Here is an 18,264-nt window from a genome sequence, read left to right on the forward strand (position 1 = left end):
GGTGCCAGGATGTAGGAGGCATTTTATTTAGTTTTAGATTTGTTCACTTTAGGTTTCTTCCGTTCTCATTAACGTGAGAATCATTTCCATTGCTGTGTGCAGCGTAATGGGTGTGTGTGTGGTGAAAGTTGCCCTGCCTTCAGGGGTGGGTTTGGGTTGTCTCTTCTAATAATCTCTTACATTAACGTCTTCCCTCCTAAATAAAATTATGTTGTCTATAGGTAAAACGCAATCTAGTTGAAGACCACCAGGAGGAACTAAATAATGCCAAGCAGAAGACTGAGCTGATGAAACAGGAATTCCAAAAAAAAGAAATGGACTGGAAAGTTATGAAGGAGGAGCTACAGCGGGAAGCTGAGGAGAAGTTAACGTTGATGCTTCTTGACCTGAGAGAAAAGGCTGAATCCGAGAAACAGACCATTGTAAACAAGTTTGAGCTTCGAGAAGCTGAAATGAGGCAGCTTCAGGACCAACAGGCAGCCCAGATACTGGATCTGGAGAGGTCCTTGACGGAGCAGCAGGGCCGCCTGCAGCAGCTGGAACAGGAGCTCACTTCAGACGATGCCCTGCGTTGCAGCCAGTGTGGGCGGGAGCCGCCCACAGCCCAGGACGGGGAGCTTGCTGCGCTCCACATGAAGGAAGACTGTGCCCTGCAGCTGATACTGGCCCGGAGCAGGTGGGTTTGTGGTGTTGTCATCTGCAGTCCGTGTGAGGCCAGACACCGTGGAGGGTAGAGGGTGGGCAGGCTCCTGGGAGGAGCCACTGTGGGCTCCACTGGGCGAAAAGGTCTGGAAGGAGCTGGAGCAAGGTGTGGCGCTCTAGGTTTTCAGCCTGATTGCAGTGGGACAGCTTTGTGCTCGGACGGGCAGGCTGGCAGTCGCTGCCTCACAGCCCCACAAGCCTGCACTCCCTGGGTGGGTATCCAGGGTGGACATCAGTCATCGTCTCTGTTGTTCTTCGCGTGTTTTAAGATTTGAACAGTAGAAGCTAAACCTCGTTTATAAGGTGTCATAAGGACATGGAGTTTATCCACTAAGCGTTTTTATATTTTTTTAACTTAAACAGGTGATTTTTAAAAATAAGCATGTTTTTCTAAAACATACACACTCTTCTCTGAAGTTTTCAAGAGGTTTAGAAAGTGATTGGGTTCTTTGCCTGTTGGTGCTGACCCCTTTTTGTGAGCCTCAGTCCCTGGGCTGTGCCATTCCTTCTCATCTGTCTGTCCAACCCAGCTCTTCCCCAGCAGCCAGGGCTGCACAGGGCCCCGCTTGGGGATTGGAAAACTCAGGGCCACAGAGATCCCTGCTCAGGGGTTGGAGAACTTGGGGCCGCAGAGAGCCCCGCTCAGGGGTTGGAGAACTTGGGGCCCCACAGGGCCCCGCTCAGGGGTTGGAGAACTTGGGGCCACACAGGGCTCTGCTCTGGGGTTGGAGAAACTCACGTTCAAGTCGCCAGGGCTGCATGAACACGAGCAGGACGTTCTTCTCCCCAGGCTGCGACACTTGTGCTTCGTGGTGGAGCTGAGCCAAGGAGGCCCTCAGGAGAGGCTTCTAGGCGCAGAGGTGCCCGTGCCTCTTGCCATCTGTCCTGTGTCGCCAGCGCCCTTAGGAGGCCTCCGCATTTTGCAGGACTCTCCAGCTCCAGGCTCTTTGGCCTCCTGATGGGAGCAGGTCCTTCTGTGAGGACTCTCACTTCCTCTGTCTTTGGCCCTGAGTGCCGCCTGCACCTCCTTAATTCACTGCCATAGGATTCTATTCACTGTCATGGGGTTCTCAGGCCTCGCCCTCCCCATGGGCCCCTATGGGCAGTGCCACTTCCCTGCTGAGGAGCAGAGATTGCCTTTGGATTCTTAGTTGGGACCTGGCTCGGACGCCCTGGTGTGAGTAGGAGGTCGGTTGTACCTGCTGTGCGTGGCTCTGGTGGGGATATGTGTGCACCGTCTCTTGCCGAGGGTGCTGGGTCCTACCTGTGGTCTGTGACCTGGTGACTCCCATGGCTTTGGCCTTTGGCTTCTGGGCTCCTCTGGCTTCTTGGGGCCTCTTCTCTCTCCCACTTGTTATTTCTGGTAGCAGACGGAGAAGTACTAAGAGCAGTTAAAATCCCAAAACGAAGACCTGAACAGTTGAAGTGGCGTTTCCTTTAGGAAACTGACTTGGCTTTTGCAAGGATTGATGCTTCCTGGGTGCGTATTTAGCTGTCCTGTGTTCACTTTGTTGCCACAGGTTTTTAGAGGAACGTAAAGAGATCACCGAGAAATTCAGTGCAGAACAAGATGCCTTCCTGCAGGAGGCCCAGGAGCAGCACACCCGCGAGCTGCAGCTCCTCCAGGAGAGACACCAGCAGCGGCTCCTGTCAGTGACGGCAGAGCTCGAGGCCAGACACCAGGCGGCGCTGGGTGAGCTGACGGCCTCCTTAGAGAGCAAGCAGGGGGCTCTGCTGGCCGCACGTGTGGCCGAACTGCAGACGAAACATGCTGCTGACCTCAGCGCTCTGGAGACCAGACATCTGTCCAGCCTTGATTCTTTGGAATCCTGTTACCTGTCTGAAATTCAGACCATCTGTGAGGAGCACAGGCGGGCCCTAGAGCTCTTACGAGCAGACTTTGAGGAACAACTGCGGAAACAGGACTCTCTTCACCAAACAATTTTGACTCAAGAGTTGGAGAAACTGAAGCAAAAACATGACGAGGAGCTACGGTCTGTGCGGGACGGCCTGCGAACCGCAGCGAGCACGGAGCTCGCCGGAACCGTGGCTCATGAGCTGCAGGGAGCGCACCAGGTAAGGCGCCCGGGCCCTGCCCCAGCTCAGAGCAGACCTCTCCCCCCACCCATGTGTTTCCACCGCGTGTCACATGTCTGCGTGCGTGCTGTGTGCGCCTGTGCGGGTGTCTGTATGTCTCACAGGCTGCCAAGATCAATGGAGACTTCTGGTCTCGTTGTGAACTGGGCTTTTTTTTTTTTTTTTTTTTTTAATTTTTTTAATTTTTGAGACAAAGTCTTGCTTTGTCACCAGGCTGGAGTGCAGTGGTGCAATCTTGGCTCACTGCAACCTCCGCCTCCAGGGTTCAAGCGATTCTCCTGCCTCAGCCTCCCAAGTAGCTGGGATTACAGGCGCCTGCCACTATGCCCGGTTAATTTTTGTATTTTTAGTACAGACTGGGTTTCACCATGTTGGCCAAGCTGGTCTCGAACTTCTGACCTCAGGCGATACACTCGCCTTGACCTCCCAAAGTGCTGGGATTACAGGCATGAGCCACCGCACCTGGCCTGAGCTGGGCTTTAAAACATCGAGTTGAAGGGTTATTTTGATCACAGGCACCTTGCTAAAGGCTTTGCTCTCGTATGTATGTCAGAGGGCCCAGACCTTGGTGTGGGGTTTTATGGGCTTTGGAATATTCCTCAAGGCTGACTGGCACTCCTGCAGCCCACTTGGTTTCCAGGTGCTGTGGGTAGATCTGATTGTCGTGTTGTGTATTCAGAGCCTTGAGCCCCTCCTTTATTGATGTTTCCTGTAATTAAACCCTTTTGCCACGTTTCAAGAGCAGTGATGGGCCAGGCATGATGGCTCACGTCTGTAATCACAGCAGTTTAGGAGGCTGAGGCAGTTGGATTACTTGAGCCCAGGAGTTTGAGACCAGCCTGTGGTCTACAAAAAATAAAAACAATTAGCTGGGCGTGGGGGCACTCACCTGTAGTCTCAGCTACTTTGGAGGCTGAAGCAGGAGGATTGCTTGAGCCCAGGAAGTTGAGGCTGCAGGCTGAGCTAAGACTGTGCCATTACACTCCAGCCTAGACTGTAACAGTGAGACCCTATCTCAAAAAAAAAAAAAAAAAAAATCAAAAATAGTTCACACCTGTAATCCCAGCACCTTGGGAGGCCAAGGCAGGCAGATCATGAGGTCAACAGATCAAGACCATCCTGGCTAACACGGTGAAACCCCGTCTTTACTAAAAATACAAAAAATTAGCCAGATGTGGTGACAGGCGCCTGTAGTCCCAGCTACTTTGGAGGCTGAGGCAGGAGAATGACGTGAACCCTGGAGGTGGAGCTTGCAGTGAGCTGAGATCACGCCACTGCACTCGAGCCTGGGCAACAGAACAATACTCTGTCTGAAAAAACAAACAAACCAAAAAAAGCAGTGATGGTTCATTTTCCAGGCACTTCAAGTTTTTATCATGAAGAAGATTTTCTGGCGAAGTCCCTGTTGCCCTGGGCTGGCGCCCAGCTGCAGAATCTGCAGTGCCTGTGACTCAGGAAAGGACACATGTTGTCTTATTACACACACCTTGCACTTTCTCTGCCCTCAGTGAGGTCTCTGAGGTTTTGTCGCCTTGAAGTAGATGAGTCTGCTCTGCTAAACATGTGGGGCCGCCGGGGCTGGCCTGTCCCCCTGCAGGCAGGGGATGCGTAGGCCTGGCTGCAGGGTGAATGGGGCATGGTCTAGAGCTGATGAGGCAGTTAGAAATGGCTGTTGTGGCAGATCAATACCTTGTCAGACATTTAGGAAGTACATATTCCAAATTATAAACTAGGGAATTGCCAGCTCGGATAAGATGGACGTGTTCTTTTCCCGATACCAGCATGCCACACGAGGGCTTCCTCCTTCCTGACTGTGGGGAACGGTTGTGAGGCTCCGGAGCGCTGGCGTATCGTTTCCTTTCCTTCAGCTCTGTGTGAGAACGGGAGAAAAGTGGAACTTTCTTTAACCGCTGTGGGGATTTCATGTTATGTTTCAGGCTGTCCGTTTTGTGTGGTCTGAGCATACGATCTCGGGGGAATTCCTAGAAAGCAGAACATGTTCAGGGCTCCAACTGCTGTCATGAGCACGGTGCAGTCAGTGTCTGTCTCGGGCCTCTGTCCTGTCCTTGTCTTCACCAGATGTCAGGGAGTTCTGGGGGTTTGTTTCTTTTTTGTTTTTTAAGAGGCAGGGTCTCCCTGTGTTGCCCAGGCTAGTCTTGAACTCCTGGCCTCAAGAGATCCTCTTGCCTTGGCCTCCCAGGTAGTTGGAATTACAGGCGTGAGCCACTGTTCCCAGCTTGGGAGGTGCCTCTTGAGAGAAACTGGAGCCAGGTTGTCTTTCTGGACAAAATTTAGAAAGGGGCCTGATGCCACTGGGAGCGGCCCTCCAGGCGAGTCCTGCCTTCCTCAACTGTAGTCAGGGGTCTGATGCTGCTGGGAGCGGCCCTCCAGGTGAGTCCTCAGATGCCAGCTTCAGTTTCCTTTCGTTCCCAGTTTTGATCACGGGCAAACAGATGCTTTGGAGAATAGCACTTGTTCCCAAGCTGTGGATTTAAAATTAGGTTTTCTTGGTTTGTTTGGTTTAAAGAAAATGAAGTTCTGAAAGAATATTCAGAAAGGAGGAACTTGCATATCACACATGAAGTGTGTATTTCAAACCACAGCCTGATTTAGTCATGGGAAGCATGTGGGGTGTGTGCACCTTCCGTGCCCTGCGTGGGAATGTGGCACGTCTGGATGTTTCCCGGACGGAAGGAGCTGGTCATGGCCCTAGGCAATCAGAGACGCCTGCTGGAGGAAGAGAGGGCCGAAGCCCTGGACAGGGTGGGTGCCGAGGTCCTGCTCCTGGAGCATCAGCACCTAGCGGCCCTGCAGGAACTCAGAGATGCATGCTGCCAAGATGCAGGAGCAGCAAGCAGGGCAGGCGGAGTTGGGGGAGCCGGAGGTTCTGGGGGAGCCGGCGGAGTGCTGGGGGAGCCGGAGGTTCTGGGGAAGGGGGCGGAGTGCTGGGGGAGCCGGAGGTTGTGGGGGAGCCTGCGGAGTGCTGGGGGAGCCGGAGGTTCTGGGGGAGCCGGCGGAGTGCTGGGGGAGCCGGAGGTTCTGGGGGAGCCGGCGGAGTGCTGGGGGAGCCGGAGGTTCTGGGGGAGCCGGCGGAGTGCTGGGGGAGCCGGAGGTTCTGGGGGAGCCGGCGGAGTGCTGGGGGAGCCGGAGGTTCTGGGGGAGGGGGCGGAGTGCTGGGGGAGCCGGAGGTTCTGGGGGAGCCGGCGGTTCTGGGGGAGCCGGCGGAGTGCTGGGGGAGCCGGAGGTTCTGGGGGAGCCGGCGGAGTGCTGGGGGAGCCGGAGGTTCTGGGGGAGCCGGCGGAATGCTGGGGGAGCCGGAGGTTCTGGGGGAGCCGGCGGAGTGCTGGGGGAGCCGGAGGTGCTGGGGGAGCCGGCGGAGTGCTGGGGGAGCCGGAGGTTCTGGGGAAGGGGGCTGTCCAGGTGAGCAGCTCCATGGTGTGGTTCCCACAGGGGTGCCTCCCGGGCTTCTCTGCCCTGAGTCTTCATCAGAGTGTTGAGGCACTTATGGGTACCCTTGGAGGTGCTGGGTTGTGCGTGCTAGGGGATCTGTGCTCAAAGGGTGCAGCTTCGTGGGGGCAGATGTGTCAATGCCCTTGGCCAGCAAGCAGCTGCAGGATGGGCATCTGCGGGGGGTGTCTTTGGTTGGTCTCCCTTCCCACTGGGGCCTCTGGAGGGCAGCGCTATCCCCTGGTCTGCAGGCAGCGAGTGGTCTGTGGAGCAACCACACATCTGTCCTAAAGGCTACTTGGCAGCTGGACAAAAAACAAGGTGGAGGCGATTCAGAGCCTGGGAGGCCGGGGGTCGGGGAGGCCGGGGCTCATCCCGGGTGTGGCACTAGGTGGCTCGGGGGATAATGAGGGGTGCCTGCCAGCTGATGATGGCAACAGAGGGGCACGGAGAGCCTGGAGGCTGACGGGGAGGCCACGCTGAGCTGGAGGGGCCATCCCAGCTTGGGCTGCTGAGGGGGATGTGACTTGTGTGGATACAGAGCACGTTTAATTGCTCTTACAAATCTGCACACAGGCTGAGCTTGGGGCTCATGCCTGTAATCCTAGGGCTTGGGGAGGCCATGGTGGGAGGATCTCTTGAGCTCAGAAGTTCGAGACCAGCCTGGGCAACATAGCAAGAGTCCACTTCTAAAAATAAAAATTGGCTGGGTGCGGTGGCTCACGCCCGTAATCCCAGCACTTTGGAGGCTGAGGCGGGCGGATCATGAGGTCAGGAGATCGAGACCATCCTGGCTAACACGGTGAAACCCCATTTCTACTAAAAATACAAAAAATTAGCCAGGCATGGTGGCAGGTACCTGTAGTCCCAGCTATTCTGGAGGCTGAGGCAGGAGAATGGTGTGAACCCGGGAGGCAGAGGTTGCAGTGAGCAGGGATCATGCCACTGCCCTCCAGCCTGGGCAACAGAGCGAGACTCCGTCTCAAAAAAAAAAAAAAAAAAAAGTAAAATAAATAAAAATTAACCAGGCATGGTGATGCAGGCCTGTAGTCCCAGCTGCTTGGGAGACTGAGAAGAGAAAATTGCTTGAGCCTGGAAATCTGTGGCTGCAGGAAAAAAAAGAAAGAAATCTGCACACCGTATGGTTTACTTTTTTTTTTTTTTTAAAGACAGCGTCTCACACACACACACAAAAAAAACAGCTGGAGTACAGTGTCACAATCCTGGCTCACTGCAGCCTCTGCCTGCCAGGCTTAAGCAGTCCTCCCACCTCAGCCTCCCAAGTAGCTGGGATACAGGCACGTGCCCCCTCGCCTTGCTAACTTTTATTGTTTTGTCACCCACGCTGGTCTTGAACTCACGGACTCAAGTGATCCTCCCACTTTGGCCTCCCCAAAGTACTGGGATTACAGGCGTGAGCCCCTGCACATGGCCAGTGTAGTTACTTTTTCGTTTTTTTAACAAATCTTGTGTGTCAGAATATGCATAAGCACTTGGTACCAAATTGTGTCAGAAGCCAGACCGAGCACTCGGAATCCCCCTTGGATTCCCAAGGTGGCCGTGGAGGGGCCTGGCTGAGGTCCCCTGCCACCTGCTGTGGTCTTGACTCCCTGCATCCATGCAGGACTGCATTTAAGCAGCAAGGTCTCCCCACTCGTGGACCTGTGCACCTGCCCCATCCAGGCACCACCACCCCGCCTGCTGGCCTACATGATGAGTGCATACACACGCACACACAGCACATGTGCATACACACAGCACATACACAGCACATGTGCACACACACAGCACATGCGCACACACACAGCACATGCGCACTCACACAGCATGTGTGCACACACATAGCATACACACAGCACATGCAAACACACAGCACATATGCACACATAGCACATGCGCACGTTCACACAGCACTTGCACAGAAACAGCACATACAGAGCACATGCACACACAGCACATGCATACACACAACACATGCAGACATAACACATGTGCGCACACAGCACATAGCACACACACAGCACATGTGCACACATAGCGCATGCAAACAGCACACACAACATGCACACACTGCACACGCACACACACGCAGCACACACACAGCACGTGCACACAGTACATACACAGCACATGCGCAGAGCACATGCACAACCATGCAGCACACACATGCAGCACATGCACAGCACATGTGTATGCACACAGCAATGCTTGCGCACACGGCACATGCGCACAGCACGTGCACACTGCACACACGCGCACACAGCACATGCATACACACAGTACATGCACACACAGCACACGTACACATAGCACACTCACACAGCACATGTGCCCATACATGACACACACACAGCACATGCATATACACAGCACATATGCACACACAGCACATGCACGCATACATACAGCACACAGCACATGCGCACATGGCACATGCGTGCACACGGCACATGCACACATGCAGCACACTCACAACACATGTGCCCATACAAGGCACACACACAGCACATTCACACATAGCACATGTACACACAGGACAGGCGCATACACACAGAGCACATACTCACACACAGCACATACACAGCACACATACAGCACATGTGCACTCACACAGCATATGCTCACACACAGCACATGTGCACACACAGCACACATGTGCCCATACAAGGCACATGCACACAGCACACGCACACACGCAGCACATGTTGCACACACATCACATACACGCAGCACATTCACATAGCCCATGTGCCCATACAAGGCAAATGCACACACAGCATATGTGCGCGCACACGCAGCACATGCACACACGCAGCACATGCGCACACACAGCACATGCACACACGCAGCACATGCACACACGCAGCACATGCACACGCAGCACATGCACACGCAGCACATGCATGTGCACATAGCACATACACATAGCACGTGCACACACAGCACACACACAGAGAGCACACATAGAACATACACATGGCATGTGTGCACACAGCACACACACAACACGTGCACATACAGGGCACATGCTCATACAGCACATGTGAACATGCACAGCACATTCTCATATACACAGCACATGCACACACACAGCACATGCACATATGTCATTCTTTCTGCATGTTGTCCTACAGGCTGAATGCCTGGGGTCCTCCTGCTTCCATGTTCTGGCCTTTCTGTTGCGGGGAGGGTTTGAGTCTCTGTTTGGAACACTTAAGAAATAACTGGTAATTTATTTGAAACATTGTGTGCAAATTTTAGGTTGTTTGTTTTTGTACGTACTGTTTCAAGGGGGTTTTAAACGAGGACATGCTAAGATCTCACATCTAGCCATAAAGAAGGCTTTGCACCTGACAGGTTTGCTCAGTGAAGAGGGACTGCTCCTGAGAATGGGTGACACAGCGCCGGATTCTGAGGTTAGAACTGACTTGCTTCTTCACGTGGACAGCTCTGGGTGCTGCCCAGTGTGGACACTGGCCCCTCAGTCCTGAGGCACAGCCCTGAGACCTGCACCCTGCTGGGCATTGTGTAGGTCTGTCTTCTCTGGAAAAGTCAGATTCTATCTCCCTTTTCTGAGGACTCATGCTAAAGGAATTCTGTCCGTTTTATCTGCGCACAGCACAAAGAGGTGTTCATTTTCTGAAATGGTGTGTCACCTGCATCTTTTAACCTGTACTTTTGTTCTTCTAGGGTGACTGTTTTTGTTGTTGTTGTTGTTTTGGAGAGAGGATCTTGCTCTGTTGCCCAGGCTGAAGGTAGTAGATGCAGTCACAGCTCACTGTGACCTTGAACGCCTGGCCTCAAGTGGCCCTCCTGCCTCAGCCTCCTGAGTAGCTGGGACTACAGATGTGCACCACCATGCCTGGCTAATTTATTTTTTGTATAGATGGGGTCTCACTGTGTTGCCCAGACTGGTCTCAAATTCCAGGCCTCAAGCAATCCTTTTGTCTCAGCCTCCCAAAGTGCTGGGACCATAGGCGTGAGCTGCACCTGGCCTGGACTAAGAGTGTCTTTGCAGTATTTTTCTAGTTGAGGTACAAGTTTGTGCGAGTAAGTTATCTTTTTACTTTGCTGCTAAGAATGTGCATGTCGATACTTTTTTTTTTTTTTTTTGAGACAGAGTCTTGCTCTGTCTCCAGGCTGGAGCGCAGTGGTGTGATCTTGGTTCACTGCAACCTCCACCTCACTGGTTCAAGCGATTCTCCTGCCTCAGCCTCCCAAGTAGCTGGGACTACAGTGTGCACTACCATGCCTAGCTAATTCTTGTATTTTTAGTAGAGATGGGGTTTCACCATGTTGCCCAGGATGGTCTCAATCTCTTGACCTGTGATCCACCTGCTTCACCCTCCCTAAGTGCTGGGATTACAGGCTTGAGCCACTGCGCCCAGTCTTAGCTTTTTTTTTTTTTTTTTTTTTTTGAGATGGAGTCTCGCTCTGTTGCCAGGCTGTAGTGCAGTGACGTGATCTTGGCTCACTGCAACCTCCGCCACCCCCCAGGTTTAAGCCATTCTCCTGCCTCAACCTCCTGAGTAGCTGGGATTACAGGTGCATACCAGCACGCCTGGCTAATTTTTGTATTTTTAGTAGAAACAGGGTTTCACCATGTTGGCAGGCTGGTCTCAAACTCCTGACCTCGTGATCTGCCCGTCTCGGCCTCCCAAAGTGCTAGGATTACAGGCGTGAGCCACTGTGCCCGTCTGCTCAGACACTCTTTTATGTGATTGTTTTGGTGTAGCTGATTTCACAGAAGAAAATAATTGGGCTACGGGGAGGTGGGATGTACTGTTTATTTTATGTTATCTTTTTTGGGGCAGATGGCAGCATTTGCAGAAATAGAATAACTCAGCAAGCCCCCGGTCCCGCTGGTTAGTGGGGTATACACTCAGTATATCAGTCCCCCTCTCCTCCTGATTGTTTAGAAGCAAATCCAAGACACCATGTGTCTGCGAGTGAGGTGTTTTCCCCCAATACAGCAGAACCATTACCCATCTCACCTAAAACACCCACGGCGATCTCTGCATTTCATCACAAGCCCAGCCCACGTGCCAGTCTCTTCTGGCTGGCTCACATCAGGATCTGTGTTTGTTCCTGTGATGCTGGTCACTGTTCCCTCGTTCCTGCGAGTGTGTTGGTAGATCCACAGGCCTACCTGTGATTGGTGAGAATGCCTCTTGTGTGGTGGCCGCTCCGCTCCTGGTCTTTCCTCAAGCTTTACCCCGTGAAAAGACTTACACAGGCTGGCCGCAGTGGCTCACGCCTGTAATCCCAGCACTTTTGGAGGCCAAGGTGGGTGGATCACCTGAGGTTGGGAGTTCGAGACCAGCCTGACCAACATGGAGAAGCCCTGTCTTTACTAAAAATACAAAATTAGCCGGCCATGGTGGCACATACTTGTAATCCCAGCTACTTGGGAGGCTGAGGCAAGAGAATCACTTGAACCCGGGAGGTGGAGATTGTGATGAGCTGAGATCGTGCCATTGCACTCCAGCCTGGGCAACGAGAGCGAAACTTCGTCTCAAAAAAAAGACTTACACGGAGCCCTGGCTAGCCCTGATGGGAGTGTTTTGGGTCATTGTCCCAGAATAGCTGGGCTGTCCTGTTCTTCCCCTGTGGCGATGCTTTATCTGAGCCTCAAATATCTTTGCACCTGTTGGAACAGCAGTCACTTGTCAGCAGGGCGACGTGACCTACGCTTGTGGGGTGATTGAATTACTTTCCGGGCTACCGCCCTTGGGAGTTTGGTTGTGAGGAAAGTCCTCTGAAAACGTAAGCTTGATTTCTTTTTGATAGAAATATGTATCCCATAAGATTCCCCCGCCCTGCCCTGCCTTGCCTGTGCTGGTAACACGAAGCAGAGCTGAGTGCAGAAGTGAATCGCATGCGGCCGCTGTGGGGTGCTCAAGGCAGTCTCATCTTTTCTTGGATTAAAACCCAAATCTTTTCATAGGTTAATTTTTTTTAATATTAAGAGAATATTAATGTTGGTTTAGACAGCATTTGAATGTCCTGAATGCGTCCTCAGTTGAATGTCTTTGCTTTCTGACATTGGTTTTCTCTGTGCATGCCACTTATTTATGATTAAAACGTATGTGATATTTTTCTGTGATTGTGTGGATTTTAGAAAAACCTGAAAATAACTTTTTTTAAAACATCTTTTTGATACTGACTTCACAACTTAGAACATGGTCAGTTTTTTTTTCTTTTTTTTTTTTGAGACGGAGTCTCGCTCTGTCGCCCAGGCTGGAGTGCAGTGGCCGGATCTCAGCTCACTGCAAGCTCCGCCTCCCGGGTTCACGCCATTCTCCTGCCTCAGCCTCCCAAGTAGCTGGGACTACAGGCGCCCGCCACCACGCCCGGCTAGTTTTTTGTATTTTTTAGTAGAGACGGGGTTTCACCGTGTCAGCCAGGATGGTCTCGATCTCCTGACCTCGTGATCTGCCTGCCTTGGCCTCCCAAAGTGCTGGGATTACAGGCGTGAGCCACCGCGCCTGGCCAGAACATGATCAATTTAAAGAGTTTCCAGTTTTCTTCCTGCAACTCCCTGGCAGAGCCTGTAGGAGCCTTCTCTGCCAGGGGTTTGCAGGAAGAAAACCTCCTTTGAGCCATCCCGGTCGGGTTGAGGGGGTGGCCGAGGACGCACGCTTCTGCACGACACTGCGGCTGAGCCAAGGCCCTGGGCCTGAGGGATCACACGTGGGGCACCGGCCGTCCCTCTGCTGGGCCTGCATGCCTGTGACCTGCCCAGCCCTGCCCAATGTCTCCTGGGGGCTGTCCCCCTGCGGGGAGCCGCCTCATTTGGCCTCCATTACCTCCTACGTCCTCTGCACGTCTGCAGAAGGCCTGAGAGTGTGTGGGCAGGACAGGGCCAAGCGTGGACAGTTAGGGTGGCTCCCCCGGGTGCGAGGCGGTGCCTGCGGGTGGTGCTGTGCCCTGAAACAAAGTGAAGGTCAAGACTGGACACACGGAGCTTCCAGCTGCCAGTGGGTGGAGGGAGCACTGCCTGTCTGCCATGCCCGGGCGTCCTGGTGGGCCACGTGCAGTGTTGGCCCTCCCTGGCCGGGGTTCTCTGTGGAGCCTGCTCTCTACCCTCTCCACCTGCAGTGTATGACTCCGGGATCCAAGAGGCCGCGGGGCTAGAGCTGTGCTCCTCAGTAGGGCGTAGCTGGGGGCATCTGTGGCTTAGGGCAGGCTCCGCAGGCTGTGGGAGTATGTGTGTGTGATGTTCTTGGGCTCCCGTGTTGGCCTCAAACAGAAGTTTGATTTTCTCATCGTTACACAGTAGGCCTCAATGAGAGATTTTTGTCCAAAGAGTAAGTAGTCTGTGGCTCAGAAAGATGTTCAAAGGCCACTGATTTCAGCCTTGGACTCTTGGCACATCCTTTGCTGGGCACAGGGAGCACAGAGGTTTGCCGTTGGGCCCCACAGGCTGACACTGTGGGTGCCAGGAGGAAAGTACCTGATTTGCGCCTGACTGGGCCTGAGGAGCCCGTCCACTGTGACTCTGAGTGTGAGCCGTTGTGGGCACCATGGTGGCCCCTTGTCTTGCAGATTAATTTTCCTATTTTCCCAGTCCCTTGGCCTCCGTCCTGCCGGTCTGCATTGGCATTTGGGGTTTTGTTCTTGAATTCACTGGCATTTCGTGGTTGGTATACCCAGAACCAGCATCCCTGTTTGGACCTCTTCCTCCTGGCCCGCTGCGTCCTCCCTGGCTTTTGGTCTGGATCAATGCGTCTGTCCCCCAGGAGGCGCACTGCTGGTGGTTGGGCATCCGCAAGGTAATTAAAGTTCTTCGGAAACTTTGTAGTGTGCCACAGCGCAGAAGTTAATCTGGAGTCCTTCCTTTCAAACAAGTGGAACTAAATCAAATCCAGGAGAGAAAGTTTGTTAAAGTGAACTGTACTCACAATTCCAAATGGTCTGGAGACCTTGAGAGTGACTTTAGTGCTGAATGCTGTGAACCTGTTTCTGCTTCCCGTGACTAAGATGTAGCTGCACAGCCTACCTGGCACCTTCAGCAAGTTCCAAGCCGGCACGGGGGGCACCCGATCCTTTGTCCTTTTCCTCCCCATGGCTTATCACATGAAAAAGGTAGAGAATAAAGGTCATTTCTGGTGTCAAAGGTTCCATGGGTTTATTGAAACTGTTGCCCCAGTTACTTCAGAAAAGGCACTCACTCAGTGTTGACGTCTTCTTCCTCCTGAAGCCAGTGGAGCCCCAGCCCTCAGCCCTGCTGGCCCTGCTGGGTGGGGCGCGGGAGCCGGCACTCCACCCCAGCCGTCCTGGAGCAGCAGGTCCCACTGCTGAGGACACGGGCTCTGTGCTGTCCTTTCCTGCCTGCTAAGTAGGTACAAAAAACTTACTTTATCAATTACCTTTTCACATACCAAGTTAAAACACAAAATAATTTCATTGTCTTAAAACAGCTTTTTCTAGGCAACTTTTGGCATGCGTTTTAATATTTAAATCTGCTGTTTAACATACCTTTTCTGCCGAGAATCTGTCATCACTTATCTTAAGTTTATTCTAACGTATTTCATACCCTCAAAAAGAAACCCCCAGTGGCTCGTGCCTATAGTGCCAGCACCTTGGGAGGCTGAGGCAAGAGGATTGCCAGAGCCCAGGAATTCAAGACCAAAAATAAAAAAATACTTAAAATAAAAAAATGAGCCTGGCTTGTTGGCCTGCCCATGTAGTTCCAGCTACTCGGAAGGCTGAGGAGGGAGGCACGCTTGAGCCCAGGAGGCTGAAGCTGTAGCGAGCTGAGATCGCACTACTGCACTCCAGCCTAGGCGACAGCAAAACGTTGTCTCAAAAAATAATAAATGAAAATTAAGGAAGAAAGAAGAAAGCCCCCACTCGTTAGCAGTTACTCCCCATTCTCCCTCCTGCCCCATCCCTGGTGATCTGCCATCTGCTCGCTGTAGCTGTGGGCGTCTTACGTAAATCGACTCAGCGTGTGCCCTTGGCATCCGCCGCTTTCACTTCGTGTGTTTCCCGGGTTCACGCACGTTGTGGCAGGTGTCAGGACTTGCTGGATGTTTATTTTCTGTACATCTTATGCCCTTTTTGTTCCTGTCTTCCTCCATGACTGCCTTTTTTCACTTTCATTTCCTCGATGTTTCCTTTACCGTACAGTGGTCCCCCCTTACCATAGGGGAAGGATTCCAAGACCCCCAGTGGGTGCCTGAAATTGTGAATGGTTCTGAACCCTTATATGCTGTTTTTTCCTATACATACCTGTCATCAACTTTTACCTTAAAGGAATCACCCTGTAGCATCTCTGGCATGTCTGAATTGCACCGTCATCAACTTTTAACTGAAAGGAATCACGCTGTGTTGTCTCTGGCACATCTGAATTGCAGCATCACCTCTCTCGCACTTTGGGGCTGTTATTATATGAAATAAGGGTGACTTGAACACAAGCACTGGGATGCTGTGACAGTTGGTCTGATCACCGAGATGCCTGCCTGTGGGTGGGTAGTGCTTGCCACGTGGGTAACGCTGGACAGAGGGATGACCCCCGGCCTGGCCTGCCAGATTTCCTCACCCTGTTCAGCTTGGGGGCAGGCAGTGTAACACTCATAAAAGTTGTTTACTTTTGTAATTTTTCATATGGTGTTTTCAGAGTGAGGTTGAACACAGGTAACTGAAACCGCAGACAGAGGGGACTGCTATTTATTGAGTTATTTTCTTAGCACTTGCCCTGAGCATTACAGCAAGCACCTTCTAACAATCTGGTTTGGATTAATACCAACTTAATTTTAAAAGCTTACAAAATTATTTGCTAATGTAGCTTTATTCCCTCATCTGCCCTTTGTGCTCATATTGTCGTACCAAGCACATCTTTCTTTCTGTGCCCTTTACACACGTCTTTTAAATCGGGAGGAAGAAGAGTTACAAACAAAAGCCACGTTGTGTTGTCTCCTGTTTTCCCTGTGTCGTTACCTGCACTACTGCTGCTCATTTCTTCCTGGGAATTCAAGTCTGGTGCCTTATGTTTCAGCCCGAAGGACTTCCTCTGGGATTTCTTGAAGGACAGGTCTGCTAGTGATGAATCCCCTTAGCTTTTGTTTTTGTGGGAATGTCTTAATTTCTCCTTCGTCCTTGAGAGATCATTTCCTGGGTGTGGACTTCAAGGTCCACAGGCTTTTCCTTCAGTGCTGGGCGGGCTCTCCGCTGCCTCCCCTGTCAGCTGGGGCGCCGTATCGTGAGCTGTGCCCGTCTTCCCGGGCTGTGTGTCATGAGCCTCGCCCGTCTTCCTGGGGCTATATGTCTTGAGCGGCACCCATATACCCACCGCGCACTGGCTGGCCTCAAGCTTCGTCCTGAACACTGCCGAGGTTTGGCTGTGATGGGTGAGGTGTGGGTCTCTGTCAGTTGGTCCTACGTGGAGTCCATTGAGCTGTATGTGAGTATTATTATTATTATTATTATTATTATTATTATTTTCATCAAATTTGGGAGGTTTTTGGCCATTGTGTCTTCAAGGGTTCCCTCTGCCCGTTTCTCTCCGTCTGGCTTGAGGGTACCCCACAGGCCTTGGAGACTCTGCTGAGTTTTCTTCGTGTTTCTTTCTGTTCCCTGACTGGACCATCTTAATTGACCTATCTTCCAGCATGTGATTTCTGTCTTCTGCCTGCTCAAGTCTGATGCTGAGCCCCACTCTAGTGAATTGTTTTTCAGTGATTGTACTTTTCAGCTCCAGGTGTCAAGGGAGCTCTATTTCAGTCTTTCTCTCTGCTGAGGGCCCTGTGTGTGTTGTGCCCTCTGGGCTCTGGTGGGCAGTGGACAGCCTGGCCCTGGCCTTCACCCCTGCTGTGCCGAGCCACATGGTCACTACAGCCAGCCCAGGGCCTCTTGGGCCTTTCCGGTGTGGGCACAGCCCTGTGCGTGTTCACACCTCGTAGAGTCCCAAAAGATGTCAGACCTTTTCAGAGCCCCCTGTGGACGTCTCATTCTCAAATGTTTTCTTTAGTTTTTCCGGCAGCCCCTTATTAATCCCAACTGGTTTCTCTATTGTGGGCAGCTGCAGCTGTTAAACACTTGCCACTGACTGTTTCCAGCCAATGCCCTGCGGTGGAATTTCTGACCTCGAGAGCTCTGACCCAGTCACGGCAGCGAGGTGCCCGGCAGGTGGGCTTGGGTAGTTGTGCATGGAAGTTTTGGGGTATTCCAAATCCATTCTGTCCCCCACCCAACCCCAGCAACTACTAGTTTTCAGGGCTGTTAGATTGGAGAGGAGATATGGGGTCAGGGCGAAGTTAAGCACCCGAAGTTTGTTCTGATGGACGCTCAGCCTGTGTTTTCCATAAACACTCCTCTGATTGCAAACCTGACCAGATTTCCACAGCTCTGAAAACATTGGTTTTGATGGTTTTTACCACTTTTGCTTTTATAGAGGAACAGATTTTGGAGGTCCTATTTTGCCGTTCTAGAAGTGCTACCTCTGTAAGTTTAAAAAAATAAGCTTATTTCATTAATTTAATTGGCCTCGTGCAGTGGCTCACACCTGTAATCCCAGCACTTTTGGAGGCCAATGTGGGCAGATCACTTGAGGTCAGGAGTTCGAGACTAGCCTGGCCAACAGGTTTTAGTGGAAACCCTGTTTCTACTAAAAGAAAAATTACAAAAATTAGTTGGGTGTGGTGGCAGGTGCCTGTAATCCCAGCTACTCGGGAGACTGAGGCGAGAGAATCCTGTGAACCTGGGAGGCAGAGGTTGCAGTGAGCTGAGATCACGCCACTGCACTCCAGCCTGGGTGACAGAGTTCTTCAAGGTAGGTAGGTAGGTAGGTAGGTAGGTAGAGATACATAATTTAATTCATCTATTGAACCTTATTTAAAAGTTTCTGTTATTCAGAAAGAAAGAAGGTTTAATCTTTTAAAAGGGAAGAAACCTAGGTTTCCAAATATCTTGGATTTTCATGGCTGTAATCTCTGGATGGTGAACTTCTTAGTGTGACTCTTAAAGATGTTACAGGAGCCATTTGGGAATGGTAGTGAGCAGTTGCTCATGACA

The 18,264-nt window shown here is 52.0% G+C and overlaps 1 protein-coding gene across 9 annotated transcripts in view; it reads left to right on the forward strand.

Moving 5' to 3' along the window:
• PCNT (pericentrin) overlaps positions 1–18,264 on the forward strand; it is a 116,792-nt gene that overhangs the window by 39,108 nt on the left and 59,420 nt on the right. For all 9 annotated transcript variants that reach the window (XM_073011334.1, XM_073011337.1, XM_073011346.1 and 6 more), the window contains 2 exons: positions 222–676; positions 2,223–2,778. In XM_073011334.1, coding sequence (XP_072867435.1) covers positions 222–676; positions 2,223–2,778 — 1,011 coding nt within the window. The remainder of the gene's footprint in view (positions 1–221; positions 677–2,222; positions 2,779–18,264) is intronic.

The sequence above is a fragment of the Chlorocebus sabaeus genome, chromosome 2, assembly GCF_047675955.1.
Source record: "Chlorocebus sabaeus isolate Y175 chromosome 2, mChlSab1.0.hap1, whole genome shotgun sequence".
Lineage (NCBI taxonomy): Eukaryota > Metazoa > Chordata > Mammalia > Primates > Cercopithecidae > Chlorocebus > Chlorocebus sabaeus.